Source organism: Phocoena phocoena, chromosome 5 (assembly GCF_963924675.1).
Source record: "Phocoena phocoena chromosome 5, mPhoPho1.1, whole genome shotgun sequence".
Taxonomy (NCBI): Eukaryota; Metazoa; Chordata; class Mammalia; order Artiodactyla; family Phocoenidae; genus Phocoena; species Phocoena phocoena.
Window position 1 is genome coordinate 30,161,515 of NC_089223.1, and position 23,659 is coordinate 30,185,173.

Sequence of the window (23,659 nt, forward strand, 5' to 3'; positions counted from 1 at the left end):
GTGGTGACCCTAGACAATTTTAAACATATAATCATTTGGAGAGACAAAGAAGCAAAATACCACTGCTCTCAAAACACAAGAGTACAGCACACACTGGATCCTGTTACTGAACACAGTACTACCACATCCAACATACCATGGATACTATCTCATCAATTTTTTATAAACTTTGGCAGCAGACTTTAAGTTCCTAGAAAATTGCTCCCCAAAGCCTAGAAATTGTGGTCTTCCCTGGTGGCACAGTGGTTAAGAATCCGCCTGCCAATGCAGGGGACACGGGTTCAATCCCTGGTCTGGGAAGATACTACATGCCGGGGAGCAACTAAGCCTGTGAGCCACAACTACAGAAGCCTGCACACTCTAGGGCCTGTGTGCCGCAACTGCTGAGCCGCATGCTGCAACTGCTGAAGCCTGCACACCTAGAGCCCATGCTCTGCAACAAGAGAAGCCACCGCAATGAGAAGCCCGCTCACCGCAACAAAGAGTAGCCCTTGCTCTCGGCAACTAGAGAAAGCCCACGTGCAGCAACAAAGACCCAACACAGACATAGATAGATAGATAGATAGATAGATAGATAAAATTTTTAAAAAGGTTAGTAATCATAATTAAAGCCAAGGAACAAATTATAGAGAGCTAAAGAAAACAAAAATATAGAAGCCATATATCATTAGTTAAAATAACAATAAATGAAACACTGTTGATAATAATTGAAGCTGCCTGATGGGTGCATAGCAGTTCTCTCATGCTTTTATATATGTTTGAAATTTTCCATGGTAAATTTGTTTTATTTTTATTGATTGCCAATAGGTAAAATTTTAAACCCCAAAAAGTGAGTTTTTGTTAAATGTTTTTAAACTGGGGGCAGGAAAAAAATGGGTAACTAGCGTTAAGTGCCTAGTAGGGATTTTAATACATAACAACCCCTATGAGATAGACAGAATCAGCCCTATTTTACATATGAGAAAATTGAGAATTAAAGGAGTAAATGTTCTTGCCCAGGATCATAAATAAGCTTAACTGAGACCAAAAAAGGGGAGGGGAAAAGAGAGAACACGGGAGGAAAAAAAGAAAGCAGACAATAGGATGGTTAAAGGGAAAAGAAAAACACCATTGCAGTAATACACAAAAGACAAAATCAGAGAATAGAATTTAGAGAAAACTCTACAAGTTAAGATTCTTATATTATTCAATGACAAGTATTCAAGGAAAAAAAGACAAAAATACAACTGAATTTTAAAACTTTGGGGCTTCCCTGGTGGTGCAGTGGTTGAGAATCCACCAGCCAAGGCAGGGGACACGGTTCAATCCCTGGTCTGGGAAGATCCCACATGCCGCAGAGCAACTAAGCCCATGCACCACAACTACTAAGCCTGAGCTCTAGAGCCTGCGTGCCACAACTACAGAACCCTCATGCCACAACTACTGAAGCCCGCGTGCCTAGAGCCCATGCTCCGCGACAAGAGAAGCCACCACAATGAGAAGCCCTCGCACCGCAACGAAGAGTAGCCCCTGCTCACTGCAACTAAAGAAAGCCCACATGCAGCAAAGAAGACCGAAAGCAGACAAAAATTAAATGAATTTTTTAAAATAAAAAAATAAAATACCTGTAATTATTCTGTTTATGTAAATACTTGTGTATTTTACTCTAGCTCCAATATACTAGATCCTGAAGAAATTCCATTTCTGCCATGCTAGTAACCATAAAAAAAATACACACACGTATATATCAAAATTACCCTAAACCTTGTTTAATTACCTAACCACAAGTCAGAATAAATTAAGAAAAGACTCTCAAGAAGTGTCATAACATACTTAAAATGGTACTGTGTAATCCAGAAAATTTTGGTATATACTAATAAATATATTTTAAGATCACTGTGCAGATACATTATTCCAATCCTCCAGGGTTAAGGCAAGTATCTAAAAGTAATAACTCTAAGTATAAAAATACATTCTAAAGTACATGGACCTCAAAAAATGCTAGTTTTCTTTCTCACATCTTAATTGACAAAATCCTAGTTCCTCAATTTGTCTCTAAGGTCATAGTAGAAAAATACTAATTCTATTATGGACCACTGGTCTCCAGAAACATAATCAATTAGAAACTACATATAAACAACTATAATCATATTGAGCTTTTTGAGTGTCAGTAAATTTGAAGAAAGAGAAAGGCAAGAGAAAAATTCAAAACTTTTGCCTCAGGATTTCCTTGGCAGTCCAGTGGTTAAGACTCTGTGCCTCCACTGCAGGGTTCAATCCCGGGTCAAAGAAAATCCCACATGACACACGGCCAAAAAAAAAAAAAAAAAAAAATGCCTCAAATGAAAAAGGAATTATAACACTTGATTCACTCAATTGAAAGCCATTAATATCTAAGTAAAAAGAGAAATGTATGAGAATTTAGGAAACTTGGGTTCCAGAACCAGTTCTGGCCCTAACCAGCTGGCCTACCTTGGACATGTCTCTGATCCTCAATTTCCTCACCTAAAAACTGAGAGGATTAGAGTGTTATTTCTAAGGTTCCTTCCATGCTCTGACAGGCTATAACAGGTTCTGTAACATGCTAAGATATGCAAATACAGGCATATCTCATTTTATTGTATGCACTTTATTGTGCTTTGCAGATACTGCATTTTTTACAAATTGAAGGTCTGTGGCAGCCCTGCACCAAGCAAGTCTATCAGTGCCATTTTTCTAACAGCATCTGCTCAGTTCATGTCTCTGTGTCACATTTTGGTAATTCTCACAATACTGCAAACTTTCTCATTATTATTTTATGTGTGTGTGTGTGTGTATTTTTTTTTTTTTTTGCAGTGGCCTAATGAACAAAAAAGTTTATTTCTCTTGCCTCTAATAGTGTAAAAGGTATAGGTCAGCAGTGCAACTCTGCTCCTCACGGTCACTCAGAGACTTAGATTCCTTCTAAATCACTGCTCCTCCATCGTTGCTCCTGGCTGTCATTTTCAAAAATGGAGCTGTCCCATTTGAGGCTTCTGCCATCACTGGTGCCTGGCAGGGATCACCCTCACAGCAGCAAAGTCCTCAGTCCATTCACCCCAGTCAAGGTTCAGAAAACTCTTCTAGGGCCAGAAACTCTTCCAGGTATCTCATTATTATCATATTTATTACAGTGATATATGATCAGTGATCTTTGATGTTACTATTGTAATTGTTTTGGCATGTTTTATCAATAAAGTATTTTTAAATTAAGGTATGTACATTTTATTTTTAGATATAATAGTACTGCACACCTAATAGACTACAGTGTAAATAGAACTTTTATATGTACTGGGAAACCAAAAAATTTGTGTGACTCACTTTATTGTGATATTCACTTTATTGTGATAGTCTGGAATTGAATATGCAGTATCTCCTAAGTATGCCTCTAGCTCAAAACAAAACAATACATTAAGGCTAATTAAGAAGGGGAGAAATTGTCAAGAACCAGAAATGAAAAATCAAAGGACAATCATCTGAAGAATAGAACCTAGAAGGGAAAAATTAGAGACTATTTTAAGTAATTGACTGACTAAATTCACATCCCACAAGAGGATTAAACAATGTTACCAACAAATTTTGGTGGGTTTTAATTCTTTCTGAATACATATGTTAGAGCTTGCAGAGAACATCACTTCAACCACAGAAAGAACTGAGTATGATTCTTATTCTTACGACTTAATTCAAGCCATTGTAGCTTAAAGATGATTTCACTTAAAGTGATACAGCTTAAGACGAACAGCAGCATAAAATACTGTAAGACACTTGCCTGGTCAAAGATAGTAAATATTTTGTTATTCCATCTTGAATATGCCAGAAACTATGTTAAATATTACAGGTTTAAAAATAATGAAGAACCACAACAAAACACCTCTACAAACTTACTAGAATGTCTAAAATTAAAAACAGTGACAATACCAAGTGTTGTCAAGAATGGAGAACTAGAACTCAACATTACTGGTGGGAAGGCAAAACAGCACAGCTACTTTGGAAAACAGTTTGGCAATTTCCTATACATTTAAAATGCATTTACTATATGAGCCAGCAAGCGTACTGTTAGCTATTTATCCAGGAAAAATGAAAATATGTCCCCACAGAGACTAGTACACAAATGTCTGGAGGCAGCTTTAGCCATAATAGCCAGGTGGAAACCACACGGTAGCTGGATAAACAAATTGTGGCACATCCATAAAACAGAATACAGCTCAGCAATAAAAAGAAACAAACTATTAATATATGCAAAAACATGAAAGACTCTCAAACACAATATGCTAGGTATGAGAAGCTAGTCACAAAAGGCTACCCATTGCATGATTTCATTTTTATTTGACATTCTGGAAAAGACAAAATGATAGGGACAGAAATCAGATGAGTGTTTGTCAGGGTTTAGGAATGAGGCAGAGAGGCCTGATGTAGTCAGGGGCAGAAGAGACCTTTGTGGGGTGATAAAAATATCCTACATCTCAACTATGATGATGGTTATAGGACAACGTACATCAAACTCTACACCTAAAAGCAATGAATTTATTCTATGTATATTCTACCTTAATAAACCTGACTTTAAAAAAGAAGATAATAATGGTATAATCTCTGGCTTCAAGCTCATGGTCTAGTGGAAGAAATATATAAACATATAATTATAATGGAGCTAAGTAAATGCTATAAGTTATGAAAAAAGTTCTGTCGTGGAATGGACAGAGAACATCTGTCTCAGAATTGGGCAAAGAGTTGGGATTCTTAGAGAAGATGATATCTAAGCTGTCTTAAAGTATGAGCATGGCTATAACAGGCAGAAAAGGAAAAAAAGCATGATGAGAGAGGAAAGAAAGTGCAGGAGGAGCTGGGGCTTCATAGACCGTGCTGTGGAATGGCATGGCAGAGGAAAAGAACAGTTTGAAAGGCCTTAAAATAATACTAGCAAGAGATACCTGGGGCTGAAATTAAGAGTAGACTATTTGGTGTCACACTGATTGTGGGAATGAGGAAGGAAGGCAAGTCAAGGTTAAGTCAAGTTTCTGGTAAAGGTAAAGTGATAGCATTGAAATGAGGACTTCAAAAGGAAATACAGGTTTGTTTGATAACCTTCGGAGGGAATCATCAGCTTCTGTTTTCCTATCTACTAATTAGGTTACTTGCCTGTAACTAAAATTGATTATTATAAATTATATATTTGAACTACTGTATAAAATAACTGTAGGAAATAGAGGCAACACAGCATAACCTCACCAGAATCTTTACAATGTCTTAAGAGACAGCAGCCTAATAGTTATTTTAAAAATAATTTTTTTTTTAAAAATTGAATGAAAGAAATGAAATTAGAAAAGGAAAAAGTTATCAGATTTAAATACAGTAGCTCCCCCTTTATCCATGGTTTCACTTTCCACAGTTTCAGTTACCCTAGGTCAACCATGGTCCAAAAATATTAAATGGAAAATTCTAGAAATAAACAATTCATAAGTTTTAAGTTACATGCCATTCTAAGTAGAGTGATGAAATCTCGAGCCATCCCGCTCCATTCCACCCAGGACACGAATCACTCCTTTGTCCAGCATATCCCACTATTTTAGTCACTTAATAGCCATCTAGGTTATCAGATCGACTGTTGAGGTATCAGTGCTTGTGTTCAAGTAACCCTTATTTTACTTAATAATGGCCCCAAAGTGCAAGAGTAGTGATGCTGGCAATTTGGGTATTCCAAAGAGAAGCTGTAAAATACTTACTTTAAGCAAAAAGGTCAAAGTCCTCGACTTAATAATGAAAGAAAAAAATCACATGCTGAAGGTTGCTAAGATCTATGGTAAGAACAAATCTTCTATCCACGAAATTGCAAAGAAGGAAAAAGAAGAGCCATGCTTGTTTTGCAGTCACACCTCAAACTGCAAAAGTTATGACCACAGTACATATTAAGTGCTTAGTTAAGATGGAAAAAGCATTAAATTTGTACAGCCATAACTAGGAGATGCTGTAGATTCGGTCCCAGACCACCAAAATAAATACTGCAATAAAGTGAGTCGCAAGAATTTTTTCTTTTCCAGTGCATATAAAAGTTATGTTTACACTATACTACAGTTTGTTAAGTGTGCAATAATAGCATTATGTCTAAAAAAAAGTACATACTTTAATTTAAAAATACTTTATTGCTAAAACATGCCAAAACAACTACAGAAGTAACATCAAAGATCACTGATCACAGATCACCATAATAAATACAATAAAAAAGTTTGCAATACTGTGCAAATTACCAAAATGTGACACAGAAACACGAACTGAGCAAATGCTTTTGGAAAAATGGCACCAATAGACTTGTTCAATGCAAGGTTGACACAAACCTTCAATTTCTAAAAAATGCAGTATCTGTGAAGTGTAATAAAACAAAGTCTGCCTGTACAAGTATTTTGAGAGTGAGACCACATTCACAAAACTTTTATTACATTATATTGTTATAATTGTTCTATTTTATTATGCTATTGTTGTTAATCTCTTACTGTGCCTAATTTATAAATTAAAGTACATCACAGGTATGTATGTGTAGGAAAAAACATAATGTAAATAAGGTTTGGTACTATCCACGGTTTCAGGTATCCATTGCAGTCTTGGAACGTAACCCTGAAAATAAGGGGGGACCGCTGTACTGCGTAAGATTTCCAAGTTACATATCAGGGTCCAAGTTTTTATTTGAAAATCAATTATGTGAAATCTAGAAAATATTTTCCCAAAGAAAAAACAGAATACAAAGTATAGCTGAATTCTAGAATTATACCAGTGTTATACAAACCTGCTAAAGAACCAACTTCACTATGACCACCAAAGCACACTGGTTAGAACAGGTTGCTCTGAAGGTGAACTGCCTGGAGTTCAACTTCTATCTCCTCTGCCATTTACTGTGTGACCTTGGGCAACTTAATTAACTCTGCAAGCCTAAGACTCCTCACACCTTTAAAATGGAGATGATGATATCACCTACCTCACAGAGTTACCATGAGGATTAAAAGAAATAATCATTTAAAGCATTAAGCACATTCATTCATCCAACAAATATTTACTGAGCACCAACTATGTGTCAGGCATTATTCTAAGTACTGGCAATAAAGTGGTAAACAAGCCAAAAAATGGAACTTATATTCTAATATAAGGAAAAACAAAATAAAATATCTGATGGAGATAAATACTATAAAAATAAAGCAGGATATAGGAGATAAAGAGTGACAATGAGGGTACCCGTTTGGTAGTAGGTAAAGGTTCTCTAATAAGGTAACATCTGAAAAGAGACCTTAAGGGAATGAGGGAGAGAGTCATATAGATAACTAGAGGAAGAAATCAGATTCATTTCTGGCAATACAGAAGACTTAGGTGTCCAGAAAAACACTTGTTCAGAATTCCTTAAAATACTGATTGTTGAACAAACAAAAAAATTTTCATGAACGGCTGAACTAGAGAGAAACCAAGGAAAATCTTTGGAGGCAAAAAACAACCGAGTTTCAGCGAGCGCTGAGGCCAGTATCTGCCCTGGGAGCATCCACCAATCTCTAGTGGTTTAGAAATTGAGTCTTAAGGGACTGCTAAGGGGGAGAAGGATAAAAGCTTGGGGCCTAAAGAATGTGGGGAATCTGAAGGGCAACACTGTCGGTGGGTGAATGGGTGTGGTAACAGGGACAGGACACGCTCATCATAAGCAAGTGGACATATTTGGCAGTCTCAACCTGAGTAGAAGAGAAAAAAAGAAGTCTCTCTCCTCTCACTCCAATTTGGGACCAGAACTCATACTACCTATGAGGTCTAACAAAACTCAACTAAAAATTTAGTATCAAGAGGTTCAGAATTGAAGACACTGGAGCATGACAGAAGCGAACACCAAACCACCAGGAGGAGTGCACTTTAAACCAGACCTCAAACTATACTCAAAAATAATAATCCATAGAACAGGGACTTCCCTGGTGGCGCAGTGGATAAGACTCCACACTCCCAATGCAGGAGGCCCAGGTTCAATCCCTGGTCAGGGAACTAGATCCCACATGCGTGCTGCAACTGAGTTTGCATGCCACAACTAAGGAGCCTTGGAGCCGCAACTAAGGAGCCCACCTGTTGCAACTAAGACCCGGCATAAATAAATATTTTAAAAGGCCTCATCTCCAAGTACAGCCACATTTTAAAATAATAATAATCTATAGTACAAAAGCTCATTTTTTTAAATATCACAAAATAATGAAGAAACAAACCCCCAAGAACCAGCAGAACAAGCTTTACAGAAACAGACTCCAAACACTGAAAAAAATAAAAATGATCACATACACAATATTAAAGTGTTAATGTTTAAGGAAATAAAGAAGATATTAGAAGTATGACTAAGGAAAAGAAACTATAAAAATATGAATATGAAAAAATCAAACAGAAGTTCAAGGTATAAAAATTATAATTTATATTTATATTATAGTATATTGTTTATTGATATATATTATTAGATAACTGAGAGGAGATCATTCTAGGCAGAGAGAAAAACAAGAGTAAAGGGGCCCCTGCATCCAGAATGGTCTAAACCAGAGTAGAATAAGGACAAAGAAGTACTACTTAGTAGGTCACAAAAACACTCAATAAATACTAGCTATTATCTCATAGATTCTGTGGGGAAAATTTAGATAATGGAAGTAGTCATTTTTTTCTTTCCCATTTCAGCATCACGTACAGCAGCCAGAGCAGAGCTCTAGAAGACCCCAATTAGGTTCAGAAGAGAGTAAGAAAACACTGGTTTTCTATGAAGTGGGAAGAGTCTTAAGCAATAGTCTCTGTGTCAAAAAGGAAATCTGGGTCTTGTGTGAGCAAGACAGAGAAGAAGGAAGATGGAAAAGTATCCCCATGTGATTCAGAAGATAAATATCCAGAGGCAACAATGATCAACAACAAAAAAAAAGGATCCATTAAAATCGTCATTTCAAACTTAAGTATCAATTATAATTAATTAGGACATCCTCTCAGTATTCAAAAATTTCACAAGTGAAGTCAACATTCCATTTCATTCCTTAAAAAACTAAAAACTGAACTACTATATGACCCAGCAATACCACTAAAGGGCATATAACCAGAGAAAACCATAATTCAAAAAACACATGTACCCTAATGTTCATTGCAGCACTATTTACAATAGCCAGGACACAGAAGCAACCTAAATGTCCATCAACAGACGAATGGATAAAGAAGATGTGGTACATATATACAATGGAATATTATTCAGCCATAAAAGGGAACAAAATTGGGTCACTTGTAGAGACACAGATGGACCTAGAGACTGTCATACAGAGTGAAATAAGCCAGAAAGAGAAAAACAAACATATTAACGCATACATGTGGAATCTAGAAAAATGGTATAGATGATCTTATTTGCAAAGCAGAAATAGAGACACAGACGTAGAGAACAAATGTATGGACACCATGGGGGAGAAGGGGGGTGGGTAGGATGAACTGGGAGATTGGGATTGACATATACACACTATTGATACCATGTATAAAATAGATAACTAATGAGAACCTCTGTACAGCTCAGGGAACTCTACTCAATGCTCTGTGGTGACCTAAATGGGAAGGAAGTCCTAAAAAGAGGGGATATATGTATATCTATAGCTGATTCACTTTGCTGTACAGTAGAAACTAACACAACATTGTAAAGCAACCGTACTCCAATAAAAATTAATTAACAAAAAAAGTACCAGTTAAAAAAAGAAAAATATTCCATTCCATAGCAATGAGAATTTAGAATAAATGAAACTCCCAAACATATGCCAAATTTTTTCATTTTAACTATTTGATTTAATGTTAAACTTTTTCCAAATCTTTTCAAGAGATACTATAATGACAAGTAGAAAATTACTAATTTAATTTTTCTTTTCTTCCACACTTCTGCCCTCAGGCTAAGGTACTATATAACAAAACCAAGAACAAACCACAAGTAATACAGATTAAGAATAACATTTATCAATGACAAATAAGATGTATGATTAGTCCCTAAATATTAAAGAGTTGGTCATTTCATTTTTTTCCTGATTATCAGAATAGAAGAAAACTGATCGGTGGATATCTTAAACATATACGAGTAACCACGTACCATTTGAAACACAGGGAAACTGATGTAAAAATATCAAAGTATGCACTGTTAAGTCAATGATAAAATTTTAAGATAATTCATTTTCTCAAAGCTTATCATTCTTTACTATGTTTCTAATTATCATGAACTAGTTTTTCAATAAATACAATTCTTGAGAAATTTAGTTAAGTGGCCATTTTCTACAATTCTAATATAAGCACCCACCTTAAATTAATAGTCACACAGTATAATATAGTGTACAGGATTCAGGCTCAAACAACCTGGGTCCAAATCCCATCTTACTAACTATGGGACTTGAGCATCTTTAACCTCCCCAATCCTACTTCCTTATTATAAAACAAGTTTAATAAAGTACTACCTCAAAGAGTTGTGTAGATTAAATGAGATAATACTTGTAAAAAACACTTATGTTGCCTACATGTAATCAACAGACTCAGTCACACAGCCTGATTTAGATCCAGTTTCACCCCTATTATATATGGATCACAGGACAAAGCATTAATTTCAATCTTTCCTTCTGGAGCACCACTTGCATAATTTGATATAACTGTTCATGCACAGCATATTTAGCACCACAAAATAAAAGTCAATGTCTAATAATATAAACTAGAAAAATATTTGAACTATATGATATGCTGAATTTTGAACTTGACTAAACCGAGGAATTTTCTTTATTTCAAACAGTTAAGTTAAATAAATCAGCAAAATAGTCCCGACAAATAGAAATGGCTCCAAAAATTTTTATGTCAAAAGCCATCTTGTCAATTTAAGTGTAGCTCCTAAGAGATTAACAAATGGTTCCACAAATAACAAATGCTGGTGAGGATGTGGAGATAAGGGAACTCTATACACTGTTGGTGGGAATGCAAATTGGTGCAGCCACTGTGGAAAACAGTATGGAGGTTTCTCAAAAAGCTAAAAATAGAAACACCATATGATCCAGCAATTCTACTCCTGGGTATATATGCAAAGAAAACAAAAACACTAATCTAAAAAGATATATGAAGCCCAATATTCATGGCAGCATTATTTACAATAGCCAAGATATGGAAGCAACCTAAGTGTCCAACAACAGATGAATGGATTAAGAAGATGTGATACATACATACATACACACACACACACACACACACACACACACACACAGTGGAATACTACTCCACCATAAAAAATAATGAAATTTTGCCATTTGCAACAACATGGATGGACTTAGAGGGTAATACGCTTAGTGAAAAACATTAAAGAAAGACAAATATTGTATGATATCACTTATATGTGGAAACTAAAAAAATACAACAGGGGACTTCCCTGGTGGTCCAGTGGTTAAGAATCCACCTTCCAATGCAGGGGATGCGGGTTCGATCCCTGGTCGGGGAACTAAGATCCCACATGTCAAGGGGCAGCTAAGCCTGCAAGCCACAACTACTGAGCCCATGCACCACAACTAGAGAGCCCATGCGCCACAACTACTGAGCCGGCGCACCACAACTAGACAGAGAAGCCTGTACTGCAACTAGAGAAGCCCTTGCCCTGCAACGAAGAGCCTGCACACTGCAACAAAAGCCTGCACACCACAATGAAAGATCCAGCATGCCTCAATGAAGATCCCACGTGCTGCAACTAAGACCCGATGTAGCCAAAAACAAAACCAACAAACAACAAACAAGTGAATATAACAAAAAAAGAAGCAGACTCACAGATATAGAGAACAAACTAGTGGTTACCAGTGGAGAGAGGGAAGGGAAAAGGGGCAATATAGGGGTAAAAGATTAAGAGGTACAAGCTATTAGGTATAAAATAAGCTACAAGGATATACTGCACAACACAGGGAATACAGCCAATATTTTATTACAACTTTAAACATAGTATGATCTTTAAAAATTGTGAATCACTATGTTGTACACCTGAAACTTACATAATATTATAAATCAACTATACCTCATTAAAAAATAATAAATAAACAAATGGTCATCATTTGCTTTGCTTACTGCTATTTTATTTCAAAAGTTCATCCCTGGGCAGATGAAAATATTAAAAATAGTAAAATAATAAAGTTCCCTGTTAATACAAATGAGATTTCTATGCAGGTTATTAGCATTCCAGCTAAACGATTAAGAACTTAAAAAGAATTAAGATTCAAAGAATGGTAGTGTATTGTTCTGAGTTGTTTGTTTTAAGTGGGTAGGGGTTGGAAGAAAAAAACTGAATTCCTTTCACCATCCCACAACATTCTATAATTCTAAAATCTCAGAAAACTCATATAAATACCAAAATTTAAAACACTACATCCATATACAAAATTTCCCAAGAATCTATATTTGGTTTTGGAAACATAGGGTTGCTTTCTAACATAAAAACTGCTCATCTGCCTGCATATAAAGGTAAGAATTTGAAGAAGATGAAAAATGACAAATCTTCTTTACCTACAATTTCTTCATTGATCTACAATAGAACTCCATTATCTGGACTTATCTAAGGTAATAATCTTCCAAATTATTGCCAGATAGGTAAAACCATGGCCTGATGTAGCCTAAATTGGTACTATAATTTATTCATTGGCTATTATATACCAATTGCTTTGTTATACCTTATAGTTATACCTTATAGTTCCAGCAAGACAGTGAGTAGACTAAGATAACCTAAAAACTATCACTTCGGGGGCTTCCCTGGTGGCGCAGTGGTTGAGAGTCCACCTGCCGATGCAGGGGACGTGGGTTCGTGCCCCGGTCCGGGAAGATCCCACATGCCGCGGAGCGGATGGGCCCGTGGGCCATGGCCGCTAAGCCTGCGCGTCCGGAGCCTGTGCTCCGCAACGGGAGAGGCCACAACAGTGAGAGGCCTGTGTACCGGGAAAAAAAAAAAAAAAAAAAACTATCACTTCACAAATACCTACAAATATTAAATATAACAAAAAATACTTTTCAGTGTACAGCTGAACTTGCAAGAAAGAAAAGGCAACTCCAAGAGATCAAGATGAAGAAGAAACAGGAAAACAATAAGTATTTGAACTGCTATTACAATTGCTGAAGGGGTTCAGAAGGGGAAGCTAGTAAGCTAGAGACTTAAATTTTAATGCCTATGTAGAAACACAAAATACAGTGTGGTGCTCACTCAAGGAATGAAATCTCCATATAAACATGGGACTCTCAAAAGGTAAAAAAGCAGATCCTCCCCACAACCTGCCCCGCCACCCCCCCCAAAAAAAATCCATCCACTGGCACAGGGAAATTACAAATTACTAGTCTTTGGCTGGGCTACTGAGGAAGGAAGGAAGGGAGGGAGGGAGGGAGGGAAGAAGAAGGAAAGATGGAGATAAAGAAATGAACAGTAAACTAGAAGAAAAGATATTAGCCGCAGGAAAGACTGAAAATATTAAAGATTAAGAGACATAAAGGAGGGATTTCCCTGGCAGCCCCAATGCAGGGGGTGTGGGTTCAATCCCTGATTGGGGAGCTAAGATCCCATATGCCCTGTGGCCAAAAAACCAAAACATATATAACAGAAGCAATATTGTAAAAAATTCAATAAAGAATTAAAAAAAAAATAGGTCCCCATTAAAAAAATCTTTAAAAAAAAAAAGACATATGAAGGATAGAAAGAAAAAAAAAAAAATGTCATGTATTACGAGTTCCAAAATGCAAGTAGGTAAAATAAAGAAAAGGCATTAGTCATGAGAATTCTCCAGAACTAATGAAAAACATGAATCTTCAGATTCAGGAAGCACAGCCACCCGTAGACAAGTTATGGTGAAACTAAAGAACTCCAAAGTCAAAGAAAAAATTTTAAAGCAACAACAGAGACAGATTATCTGTAAAGTTAAATTAGAATGATAACCGTGACAATTTTAACAACAACAAAAGAGACTAGAGGAAAACAGAATCGTATCTTCAAAATAGTAAGCGAGGGCTTCCCTGGTGGCGCAGTGGTTGACAGTCCGCCTGCCGATGCAGGGGACGCAGGTTCATGCCCTGGTGTGGGAAGATCCCACATGCCACGGAGCGGCTGGGCCCATGAGCCATGGCCGCTGAGCCTGCACGTCCGGAGCCTATGCTCCGCAACAGGAGAGGCCACAACAGTGGGAGGCCCGCGTACCGCAAAAAAAAAAAAAAAATAGATCATAGGCCTAAATGTAAGAGCTAAAAGTATAAAATGTCTTGAACACAGGATGTAAATGTTCTAAAATTAGATTGTTGTAATGCTTGCACAACACTGGAAACTTACTAAAAATCACTAAATTGTATACTTAAAACAAGTGACTTTTATGGTATGTAAATTACACCTCAATAAAGATGCTGAAAATCAAGTCACCTCTAAAAGTGACAACGGCTATTAAATAAACCACAGAATTAAGAATGAAGTAGTATATTGCAGAGCCAATAGGCTAATGACTATATAGAAACAAAAAAATTATAAGGTTGGAATATGAGGACTGTAACTATCTAAAATTGCAAATACTACAATAATAGCAAATAGTTATAATTGCACTTAATGTGCCACACATAATTTTAAGTGCTTTACAAGTATTTACTCACTTAATCCTTTCTACAATATAGTTTCCCCATTGTAGAGCTGGGGAAACCAAGGCACAAAGAAGTTAAAAAAACTTGTTCAAAGACTTCCCTGGTGGTCCAGTGGTTAAGAATCCACCTTCCAACGCAGGGGACGCAGGTTCTAACCCTGGTTGGGGAACTAAGATCCCACATGCCACAGGGCAACTAAGCCTGCGTGCTCTAGAGCCCACGAGCCACAACTAGAGAGCCCCGTGCACCGCAACTACTGCCCGCACGCCACAACTAGAGAGAAGCCTGCGCATCTCAACGAAGAGCCCACACACCACAACGAAAGATCCCACATGCTGCAACGAACATACCACAACTAAGACCTGATGCAGCCAAATAAATAATAAAATAAATAAATATTTTTTAAAATAAATAAATAAAAGAATTTTTTTAAAAACTTGCTCAAGATCACGACAGGGAGTTAAGAGAGTGATTTTTTTTTCTCTTTACACAAATATCTTTAACATTACTATTGTATTATTATGCATTTGAAAAGGAGAGTAGTGGACATCACTGGTTGCCTATCCAGCATCCATTCACTCTGTGAATTTCTTACCCAGATCTTTGTGTATCCATCTCTCCCCATACAGCCCAAGTACTTTAGAGGAAATTGACCCCATTCTTAGGTACAGCAGTTGGCCCTGGTTTGCTTAAGCCAATCAGCACATTTCAATGGCCACAATCATTGCTTCAGCAGTCCAATCAGGACTCTTGTTTAGAATGTTAGGACAGAGAGGCTCTCTCTCCCAAGAGTTCTAAACAAGAATACACATGGCCCCAAGTACCAGTGGCAGCAGTCTTATTACCATGAGGGAAAGAGCAATGGACTAAAGCTGACATTACAGAAAGGAAAACAGCAACAGAAAGAAACTGGTTTTTAATATTATTGTTACTGTAAATCATGCCCTACCTTTGGACTTCCTGATAAATGAGCCTATAAATCCTTTTTATTGTGTTTAAACCAGTTTGAGTTTTCTATTATAACATGAAGTATCAATACAAACTGATATGGAGGAGAAGCCCACAAACAAGCATATTTCTAGAATAGATTACTCTTAACCTTTAAATTATGATGTCAGATATTAAGGAGGAAATAATTCTAGATACACACATCAAAACAGAAACATGATGAATGATTACCCGTCTAATAAATGTTCATATAAAAGCCGGAAAAGAAACTGCCTGCAATTTTATGTCCCACACAGTATTTTTTAATATTTTAATTTGACATTTTAAATGTTATTTTTTTTTAATCTAGATTTCCAGTTCTTCCCAAAAAATCAAAAGGTTCACACATCACTGGGCTCATGTTACTGTAGGACAACAATCAGCTAAAATGGAACAGCAGATGCCCCACAAGTATAGTCTCTGCACAGTCAATACAAACAGAACCTCTGTATGACCTGCTCAGCTTCTATAGGTGTTAAGAGTTTGCACCATTAATATCTCGCAGAACCTGTATCAATGCCACGTAATGAGTAATGAAAAATTATATTCCATCTTCTTATCTTTAACTCTTTTTTTTTTGGCCACACTGTGCAGCTTGTGGGATCTTAATTCCCTGACCAGGGTTTGAACCCCGGCCATGGCAATGAAAGTGCCTAGTCCTAACCACCAGACTGCCAGGGAACTCCCTAAGCTTTAACAGTTTAATTAAAATGGTACAGTTACTTTTTTTTTTTTTTTTTGGTACAGTTACTTTTTGAAGAAAAAAATTTCATGAAAACATGTATCTGTCACCAGCCCACGGGAAACACTATTCTTGAATTAAATAGCATGGAACACCTATAAATACCTGGTGGAAGCCTTAAACTCAGCAATGAGTTCCTGAAAACATGCCAATATAATTATTTGGGTCCAAAAGTTTGACAAATTACTTTAGCATACAGATGGAGACAAAAAAAAATGGTTTTAAATTGCAACAAGAAAAATGTAAAAGCTGACCAGAGGTTTTAAACACCTGAATACACAGGTGTACTATTAATCAAAACTTACCTATAAAACAGATTTGCAAAAGAAATTACTAGAAGGGTGGTAAATTCCAAAGAAACTTATAACAGGGACTTCCCTGGTAGTCCAATGGTAAAGAATCCGCCTTACAATGCAGGGGACGGGGGTTCGATCCCTGGTCAGCGAACTAAGATCCCACATGCCACGGGGCAACTAAACCTGCCCGCCACAACTACTGAGCTCGTGCCCCTCAACTAGAGCCCGTGTGCCGCAAGCTACAGAGCCCACGTGCTCTGGAACCCGTGCGCCACAATTGCAGAGCCCATGCACCCTGGAGTCTGCACGCCACAACTAGAGAACAGAAAACCCACACAACACAGCTAGAGAGAGGCCTGCGCACCACAATGAAGAGCCCGCATGCCAGAGCAAAAGATCCCACATGCCTCAGGGAAGATCCCGTGCGCATTAACTAAGCCCTAACGCAGCCAAAAATAAAATAATAAATAAATCATGAAAAAAAAAGGAAATTTATAACTGTGTAAGGTCAAGCTACATTAGTAAAGTTGGAGGCAGTACTTTGTAAAGAAAGACTTTTGAAGTTATATGGCTCTACTACCTCTTACTATTTGGACAGCTCTCAGGGAGGGGAGGTTGTTTAATTTTAACAGTACAAACTTTATGGCTTAAAGTAACTAATATGTAACCAATACGAGAGAATCGGTAGCATACAAACTATTTTAATAAAATGCCTGAAAAGTAGGAAAAAGTTATGATAGCTGCATATATATATATATAATATTAATAAATACATATATAATATAAAATATAATAAACTTACTAATGAAAAATCCAATGAAGAAAGGATAAAGGAGGAGCATGCATGAGGATTCAGTGATACTGGTAATATGCTGATTCTTTAAGTTAAATGAAGTTTCAAAGGGTTTATAATATTTCATTAGTTATACATGTCACACATTCTTTTGTCTGTATCCTAATTTTCACAATTTTAATCCAATATATTGACTGTAAAAAAACTTAATAATCAACTTTCTGCATCTACATTCTGAGTGAAAAAACTGACTGAATAACCTGAAAAAAAATTTTTTTTTACTTTTTTTTGAAAGCTATTTGAATGGTCAATAAGAAGATATGAAAACTGAACAAGGTTTCAGCAATTCATATTTAGCAGGACCAATGATTTTGCTGTCCTTACATTGGGGAAAGCTATGCCTAAGCTATAAATATCTGCTTAGGGAAGCAAACAACTCTACATCAACTCAAGAGACAGATGTATTCCTAGAAGGGTTGTCATTCTAAGAATCACCAATCTGCTTCACCTTTCAGGCTCTCAGTTTCCTTAACTATATAATGAGCTCTATGTATTAAACACTTAATGAGGGAAGAATTTAAAAACATATGTAAAGCACCTGGCCCATTGCCCAGCACACAGTAAACTGTAGTGACTTTTTTTAAATCACACATTATTAATGTAACTTCTTTCTTTGAGTAGAATTGAGACTAAGGCTGATAACTATCGATTAGAAAATATTTAAGTGCAGCAGTACTAACCCTGAAATGGACTAGTTTACCACATTCCCGATATTTTCAGTTCCCAAGATTTAAGAGACTGGCCAAGGCCCTGTAGGAGCATGAAAAGTTTTGTAAGGGAGAAGGGAAGGATATCTGTAGGAGCATGAAAAGTTTTGTAAGGGAGAAGGGAAGGAAAAGAACTAATCTAATCCTCTCAGCAACTTTCTCTGCCCTACATGAGAGGAGAACGATGGTGAAGAGGAAGTGTAATTGAACAGATTTTCCCTCTCCTTCTACCCAGACACCTACTGACCTGCATATATGTAGCTATGAAAGACTTAACCAGTCACCTTAAAATCTCTACCAGGTATACAGTTCTAGGCAGCATATGAACGAACTATTACTACAGAATTTGGATTTTCCTTAATGATAAAATGCAAGTGACTCATGTTCGGTCATCCACCTCCACAGAAGACATTCTAAAGAACAGAGGAGTTGGAATCCTTCTGCCAGAGGAATGTTGTGTTTCACACACAAACAACTAATGATGGACTATATCACTACCACACATTTCTCTTTAACATCCAAGATACATGAGGTTTAGAAAAAGAAAAAGAAAAAAATTGAGAAGGAAAGTTTTCAAGTCTATTTGGAGACAAAGGGATACACAGATTTGCCATTTATCTCCTTCAGATTCACAAACTTTGGAAGTCCACATAGACGCAAGATCCCCAAAATGTTTACAACTGTTGAAACTGAATGATAGACACCAGAGTTCATTAAACTGTTCTATTTTTGTGCACACCTGAACATTTCCATAATATACATAATTTTTTTAAAATGTGTACGTGCGTGTCAGTATTTGTATATAAACTCCCAACATAACAAACTGGTAGAGAAATACCCAATTGTTCAAAATTTTCTTATCCCATAGGTAAGTGAATTTCATCAAGCTACTTTCTCATTCTAGAAGTTGTACCACAGGTGCCAGTCCATTAGTAAAGCTCTAGTGAAGGAAATAATTAACTGCCCTGAATAAAACAAGCCTAACCTTGAAAAAAGAGGCAAAGGGGAAAGGTAATAAACAGTTATTCAACTATTGCACATTCATATTTGTTCCCATCTATTATCTTCTAACACAGGTGAATAGGTGGAAGAAGGGGAAATATCTAAAGGCCAAATTTACTTTTTATATTTTACGTTGATGGGCAACAGAAATCGGAATAAAGAAATCTAAAAAGTCCCCATTAGAAATGATAACCATTTCTAAGACTAGAGAAAAAGGAAAGTATCGCATATCCACATTTTAAAAATAACATTCATAGCTCATAGTAGTATAACCAGCAACTTCCAATGACCAAATATGCTTTGCTATAGACATGAATTCACAAATGAAATAAAGATTATACTATATCTGCTGCAATTCTCTTTTTAAATTGCCATTCAATATTCACAAGATGTAACCCTAAATTCTTTCCAAAATTTGACTTTTGTTAATTATGTCTAAAAATAAAACTAATCAAAATTAAATATAAATGCTAACTTTGCAGAAAATTAATCTTTCATCAGCCCTGTGAACAAGAATTTTCTGTTCAAAATTTATGGCAAAACATAACTTAGGCAGACTCGAAAGAGTAGGTAGGACATTATTTCTCAAGTCCAAAAGAAGGTCAAAAGAACTTACTTAAAATGTCCGAAATTCACACTTAGATATACATCCCAAGGGGGAAAAAAATTTATAGAATAAAACTCCTCCACTGAAATCCTCCATAATACTTCCATAGCAACAATTATTTCCTTAGGACCAAAGTGATCTGTTCACTTTCTCAAAACCTGGAGCATCTAAGTTTACATAATTCCCCTTAAACTGAAAAATACAAGAAATTGTTTCATTTAGGTCAGCAGAATTTTGTTTCTATCATCAGCCTGAGTAGAGCACATGGCTCCAGCGCTAACGTCTTGTTCCCTAACCCACTGAGAAGATATGCTCGTAAAATAGAGATCTACTTACCAGGTTAAAGACAGTTTCTACAATATCCCTATTGGATACTTCTCCAACTTCAACCAACCCCGTCAACACGGCAAATTTCATTCTGATGCCCCTGATAGGGAGTCCTGGTTTCAGAGACAAGGCACCCCCTTCGGCAGGGGTTTTTTCTCCTTTCCCTCCACCTCCCCCGTCATCACCTGTTGGTGGCGGGGAAGGGGCAATACTGTCTTCACTGGCCATTGCGAGTTCACGATAAAGGAACACTCGGAGTCACTCTGGGACAGCAGTCGTTGCGCTAGTAATAAGCACACAGGCGCAAAGCAAAACGGAAAGGGTCACTCTTCCAAGTTGTGGAGAAACCCCAAAAGCAGTTGATGTGGAAAGTCCTTGGCGTCGCCTTCCTCCTCTTGGGGAATATTTGTCCAATCTCTCTCCCCGAGGCTGACAACAACGCCAAACCCTATTGGAAGATTAAATCAATGTTAAATAGGCTAGGTTTTGTTTTAGGGTTTTGCGGGGAGAGAAGGGAGTAGTGTCCGTCAAATAAGTTCCTCACAGGACCCCGCTACCAGCCACCCGCTTCCCCGCGCCTCAAGGCGCGGGGTTCTGAGCGAAGGCTGGTTCCAGAGGCCCGAGAACAGGTTCACTCCTCCCCCACACTCTCGCAGGTTCCAGGCGCAGGGCAATCTCTCCTCACAGGTGCACGGAAAAGGAAACTGTCGCTGGGAAAGGGCGGGGGGGGGGGGGTCGGAGGAAAGCAGGGGTCCCCAAGCTACCCTAGAGGGAGAAAGTTCCTCCTCACCCAGACACTCCGGCCTCGTCCTTGCCCCCCGCCAGGCAGCCGCGAGACGGAGGTGGCGGCTGAGATCCAGGGCAGGAAAGGGCGGGGGAAAGGGGCGGTGATGATTCTCAACGCTCGGCCCAGGGGGAGGAGTGGAGCACCTCTCGGGCACCTGAGGTTCGACTGGCAGAGGAGGGGTGGTGTGTGTAGTGGCCAGAAGGGAGGGGAGTCCCGGCGGCTACGACGAAGAGAGGAGGGAGGAGAGAGAGGTCAGTGCACCTGATCGCAGCCTCCAAGTTTCCCTAGTCCGCTCCCCGGGAGTCCGCGGCTGCACAGAACTCCATGGCTTCCTGGCCCGCCCCACCCCACCCCACCCCACCCCACCCCTGCGCTCAGCCTTTGCAAAATCAGCCGCTGCCGGCACTACGGACGCCGCGGCTGAGGCTGCTGCGGGCGATGAGGATGCTACTGCCACAGCTTGCCCCTCCACTGCTCGCGCGGCTGTCCGCGTGCCCACTTAAGCTGCTCCCCGCCGCCATGACAGCGCCGAGGGCGGCCGGGTGCGGCGTGCGCGTGCGCGAGCGCGAGCAGCCGGGCGGGCGCGAAGGCGGAGGCGACCGCGCGGCGGCGTGGGTACGCGCGGGCGGCCCCGGGGGCCGGAGAGGGCGGAGGCGCCGGGCGCGGGCTTGCTGGTAGGATTGCGTGTGAGGGCTGGCGCGCTACGCAGGTAGCACCAGGTGTATCCCCGGCCCGGCCAGAAAAGACCTTTATTTTCAGCAGCCGACTCTTCCCCCGCCTCCCACTCCCCGACCTGAGTAGGTGCTTTGGCGAGTGCCGAGGCGGTGATTCTGACGCTCCTTCTGTTAAGTTACCGTAGGGCCTCCTGGCGCGGAAGGAACCCGCCCCACGTTGCCAGGGTGTCTTCTTGGACTCGGAGAAGGACACCTGAGGGACCGCCACGAGCTAGAGAGGTGGCAGCTCCGGAGCCAGCGGGGCTGCTGTCCTTGTCTAAAGGAGCAAAGAGTCTCCACCCCTGACAGCTTTCAGCTGCCGCCCGCCCGCCGCGCTCGGCGAAGACTCGGAAAGAGATTTCCACTGGGATTCCCTGACAGCTGCCACCTTCCTTTCGGAGCGGGGTGTGGGGCGGGGAGATCGTGTGGACGAGGAACGGGGAAAATTCCTTGCAGCTGCCGCCCGACCAAACCTCTCCCACGTTCTAAGAAAGGGAGGACTCCTGAGACAGCTGCTCCAAGCAGCGTGGAGGCGGGGTGCATTTTGCCTGTAGATCTCGGAGGGGTGTTTTTCCTCTCGGGATTTTCCAATGTGAAAGTTAGGCTCGCCTTATTCTCAGATTAGTTTAAGAGATCAATTATATTAGGATTGGAACCAGCACAGATCATCATAATCTGTGTCCTGTTCCCCCACCACCACCCGTTAACAGTATTCTTCCTGACGCATTAGTGAAAAACAAACAAATATTATAGAGGAAAGTGGCTTTTCACCCTTATGGTACTCTTTGAAGACGTAAGGCCTTAAAACATATATAATATTTAAAATACTCGCATTTAAAAGTCAAGCCAAAGTGGGGTCAAAGTTAGGAAGTATTGTGGGACAGTCAAGAAAAATTATATTGGTTCTAGGGAGGAAATAGTTTTCTAGAGAAAGGGTTATTTGAGATGGGCTTGGAAAATGAACTGGACTTTAGCACATGGAAATTTGGGAGGAAGGATGTGGCATGAGAAAAGACAAGAAGCACAGGAGCGTCTTCAGAAAAGTTTTAAAAGCTTACACCTTTTTAAAAATACTAAAATGAATTCAGCTGTACCACATCTCATGGTTGCAAATGTTGAAGATTTGTTTCCTGTAAGTGGGTTTAATATTACAAAGATGAGGCAGACATTTTTCTCCAGATCTGAAATGATGACTTGTGCATTGCCAGGGTAAGAGGCAGTATCAACGTCTTGCCATTCCTGAAAATTTAAACACGTCAGGTTTATATTTTAAATCATTAAACGAAGAAGTCGGGAATAAGGAGAAGTGGGTGTGCCAGGAGGAGAGAGACAACTTTCACTTCATTGTGAACACATCTGGAGGGAGGAAGGGAGGCATTAAACAATGAAAGGCCTCTCATAGCATTTTGCTGCTTCAGATTTGGGCAAATAGTCTAACCTTGAGTATGTTAATATATCTGGCATATAAATGCTAGTGGAGTATTTGTTAATAAATAAATGTCCTCCATTGAGAAGAAGCAGATGATAGTGAAATGCCCTAAACACAGTGTGGTCACAGTTATTCAGTCTAAATGACCTAGGGCTAAGGTTTATGTCTGTTATGGATTTGCCATCTCACCGTTAATGCTGTTCCACGGATGAAACAAAAAGAGATGTAAGACAATAATCCAACTGTTTTTTACAATTTTTCAGAGTTATCCACCCTCCTGCTTTACTTTGCCCCTGGTTACAGTAAAACAGTTGCCAGAAATCAGAGGTTCACTGCAGAAGGAAACTTCACTTCTAGCCAAGTCACAGTTAAAATACAATAGCTGTGGATTATTGTTTAGCTGTAAAGAATACAGCCATGGAGTGCTTCAGGTAAACTGTTCTTCAGCTATTAAGCTCCTTCACGGCACAATACTTTGAACATTGTAGGTACTCAATACATATTATTTGGATTGAGTTAAAACTCTAAAGTTACTTGCTTTAATTTTTCTGGCCTGAAAACCCTTGCTTGAGTCTATACAACTATTGCCAGTTAGAGAG

General features: G+C 38.8%; 1 protein-coding gene across 4 annotated transcripts in view; it reads right to left on the bottom strand.

Annotated features, from left to right (window-relative positions):
* Window positions 1-20,359, bottom strand: part of LRBA (LPS responsive beige-like anchor protein) — a 748,187-nt gene extending 727,828 nt beyond the window's left edge. For all 4 annotated transcript variants that reach the window (XM_065877627.1, XM_065877625.1, XM_065877628.1 and 1 more), the window contains exon 1: window positions 20,141-20,359. In XM_065877627.1, coding sequence (XP_065733699.1) covers window positions 20,141-20,359 — 219 coding nt within the window. The remainder of the gene's footprint in view (window positions 1-20,140) is intronic.
* Between the last annotated feature and the right edge of the window lie 3,300 nt (window positions 20,360-23,659).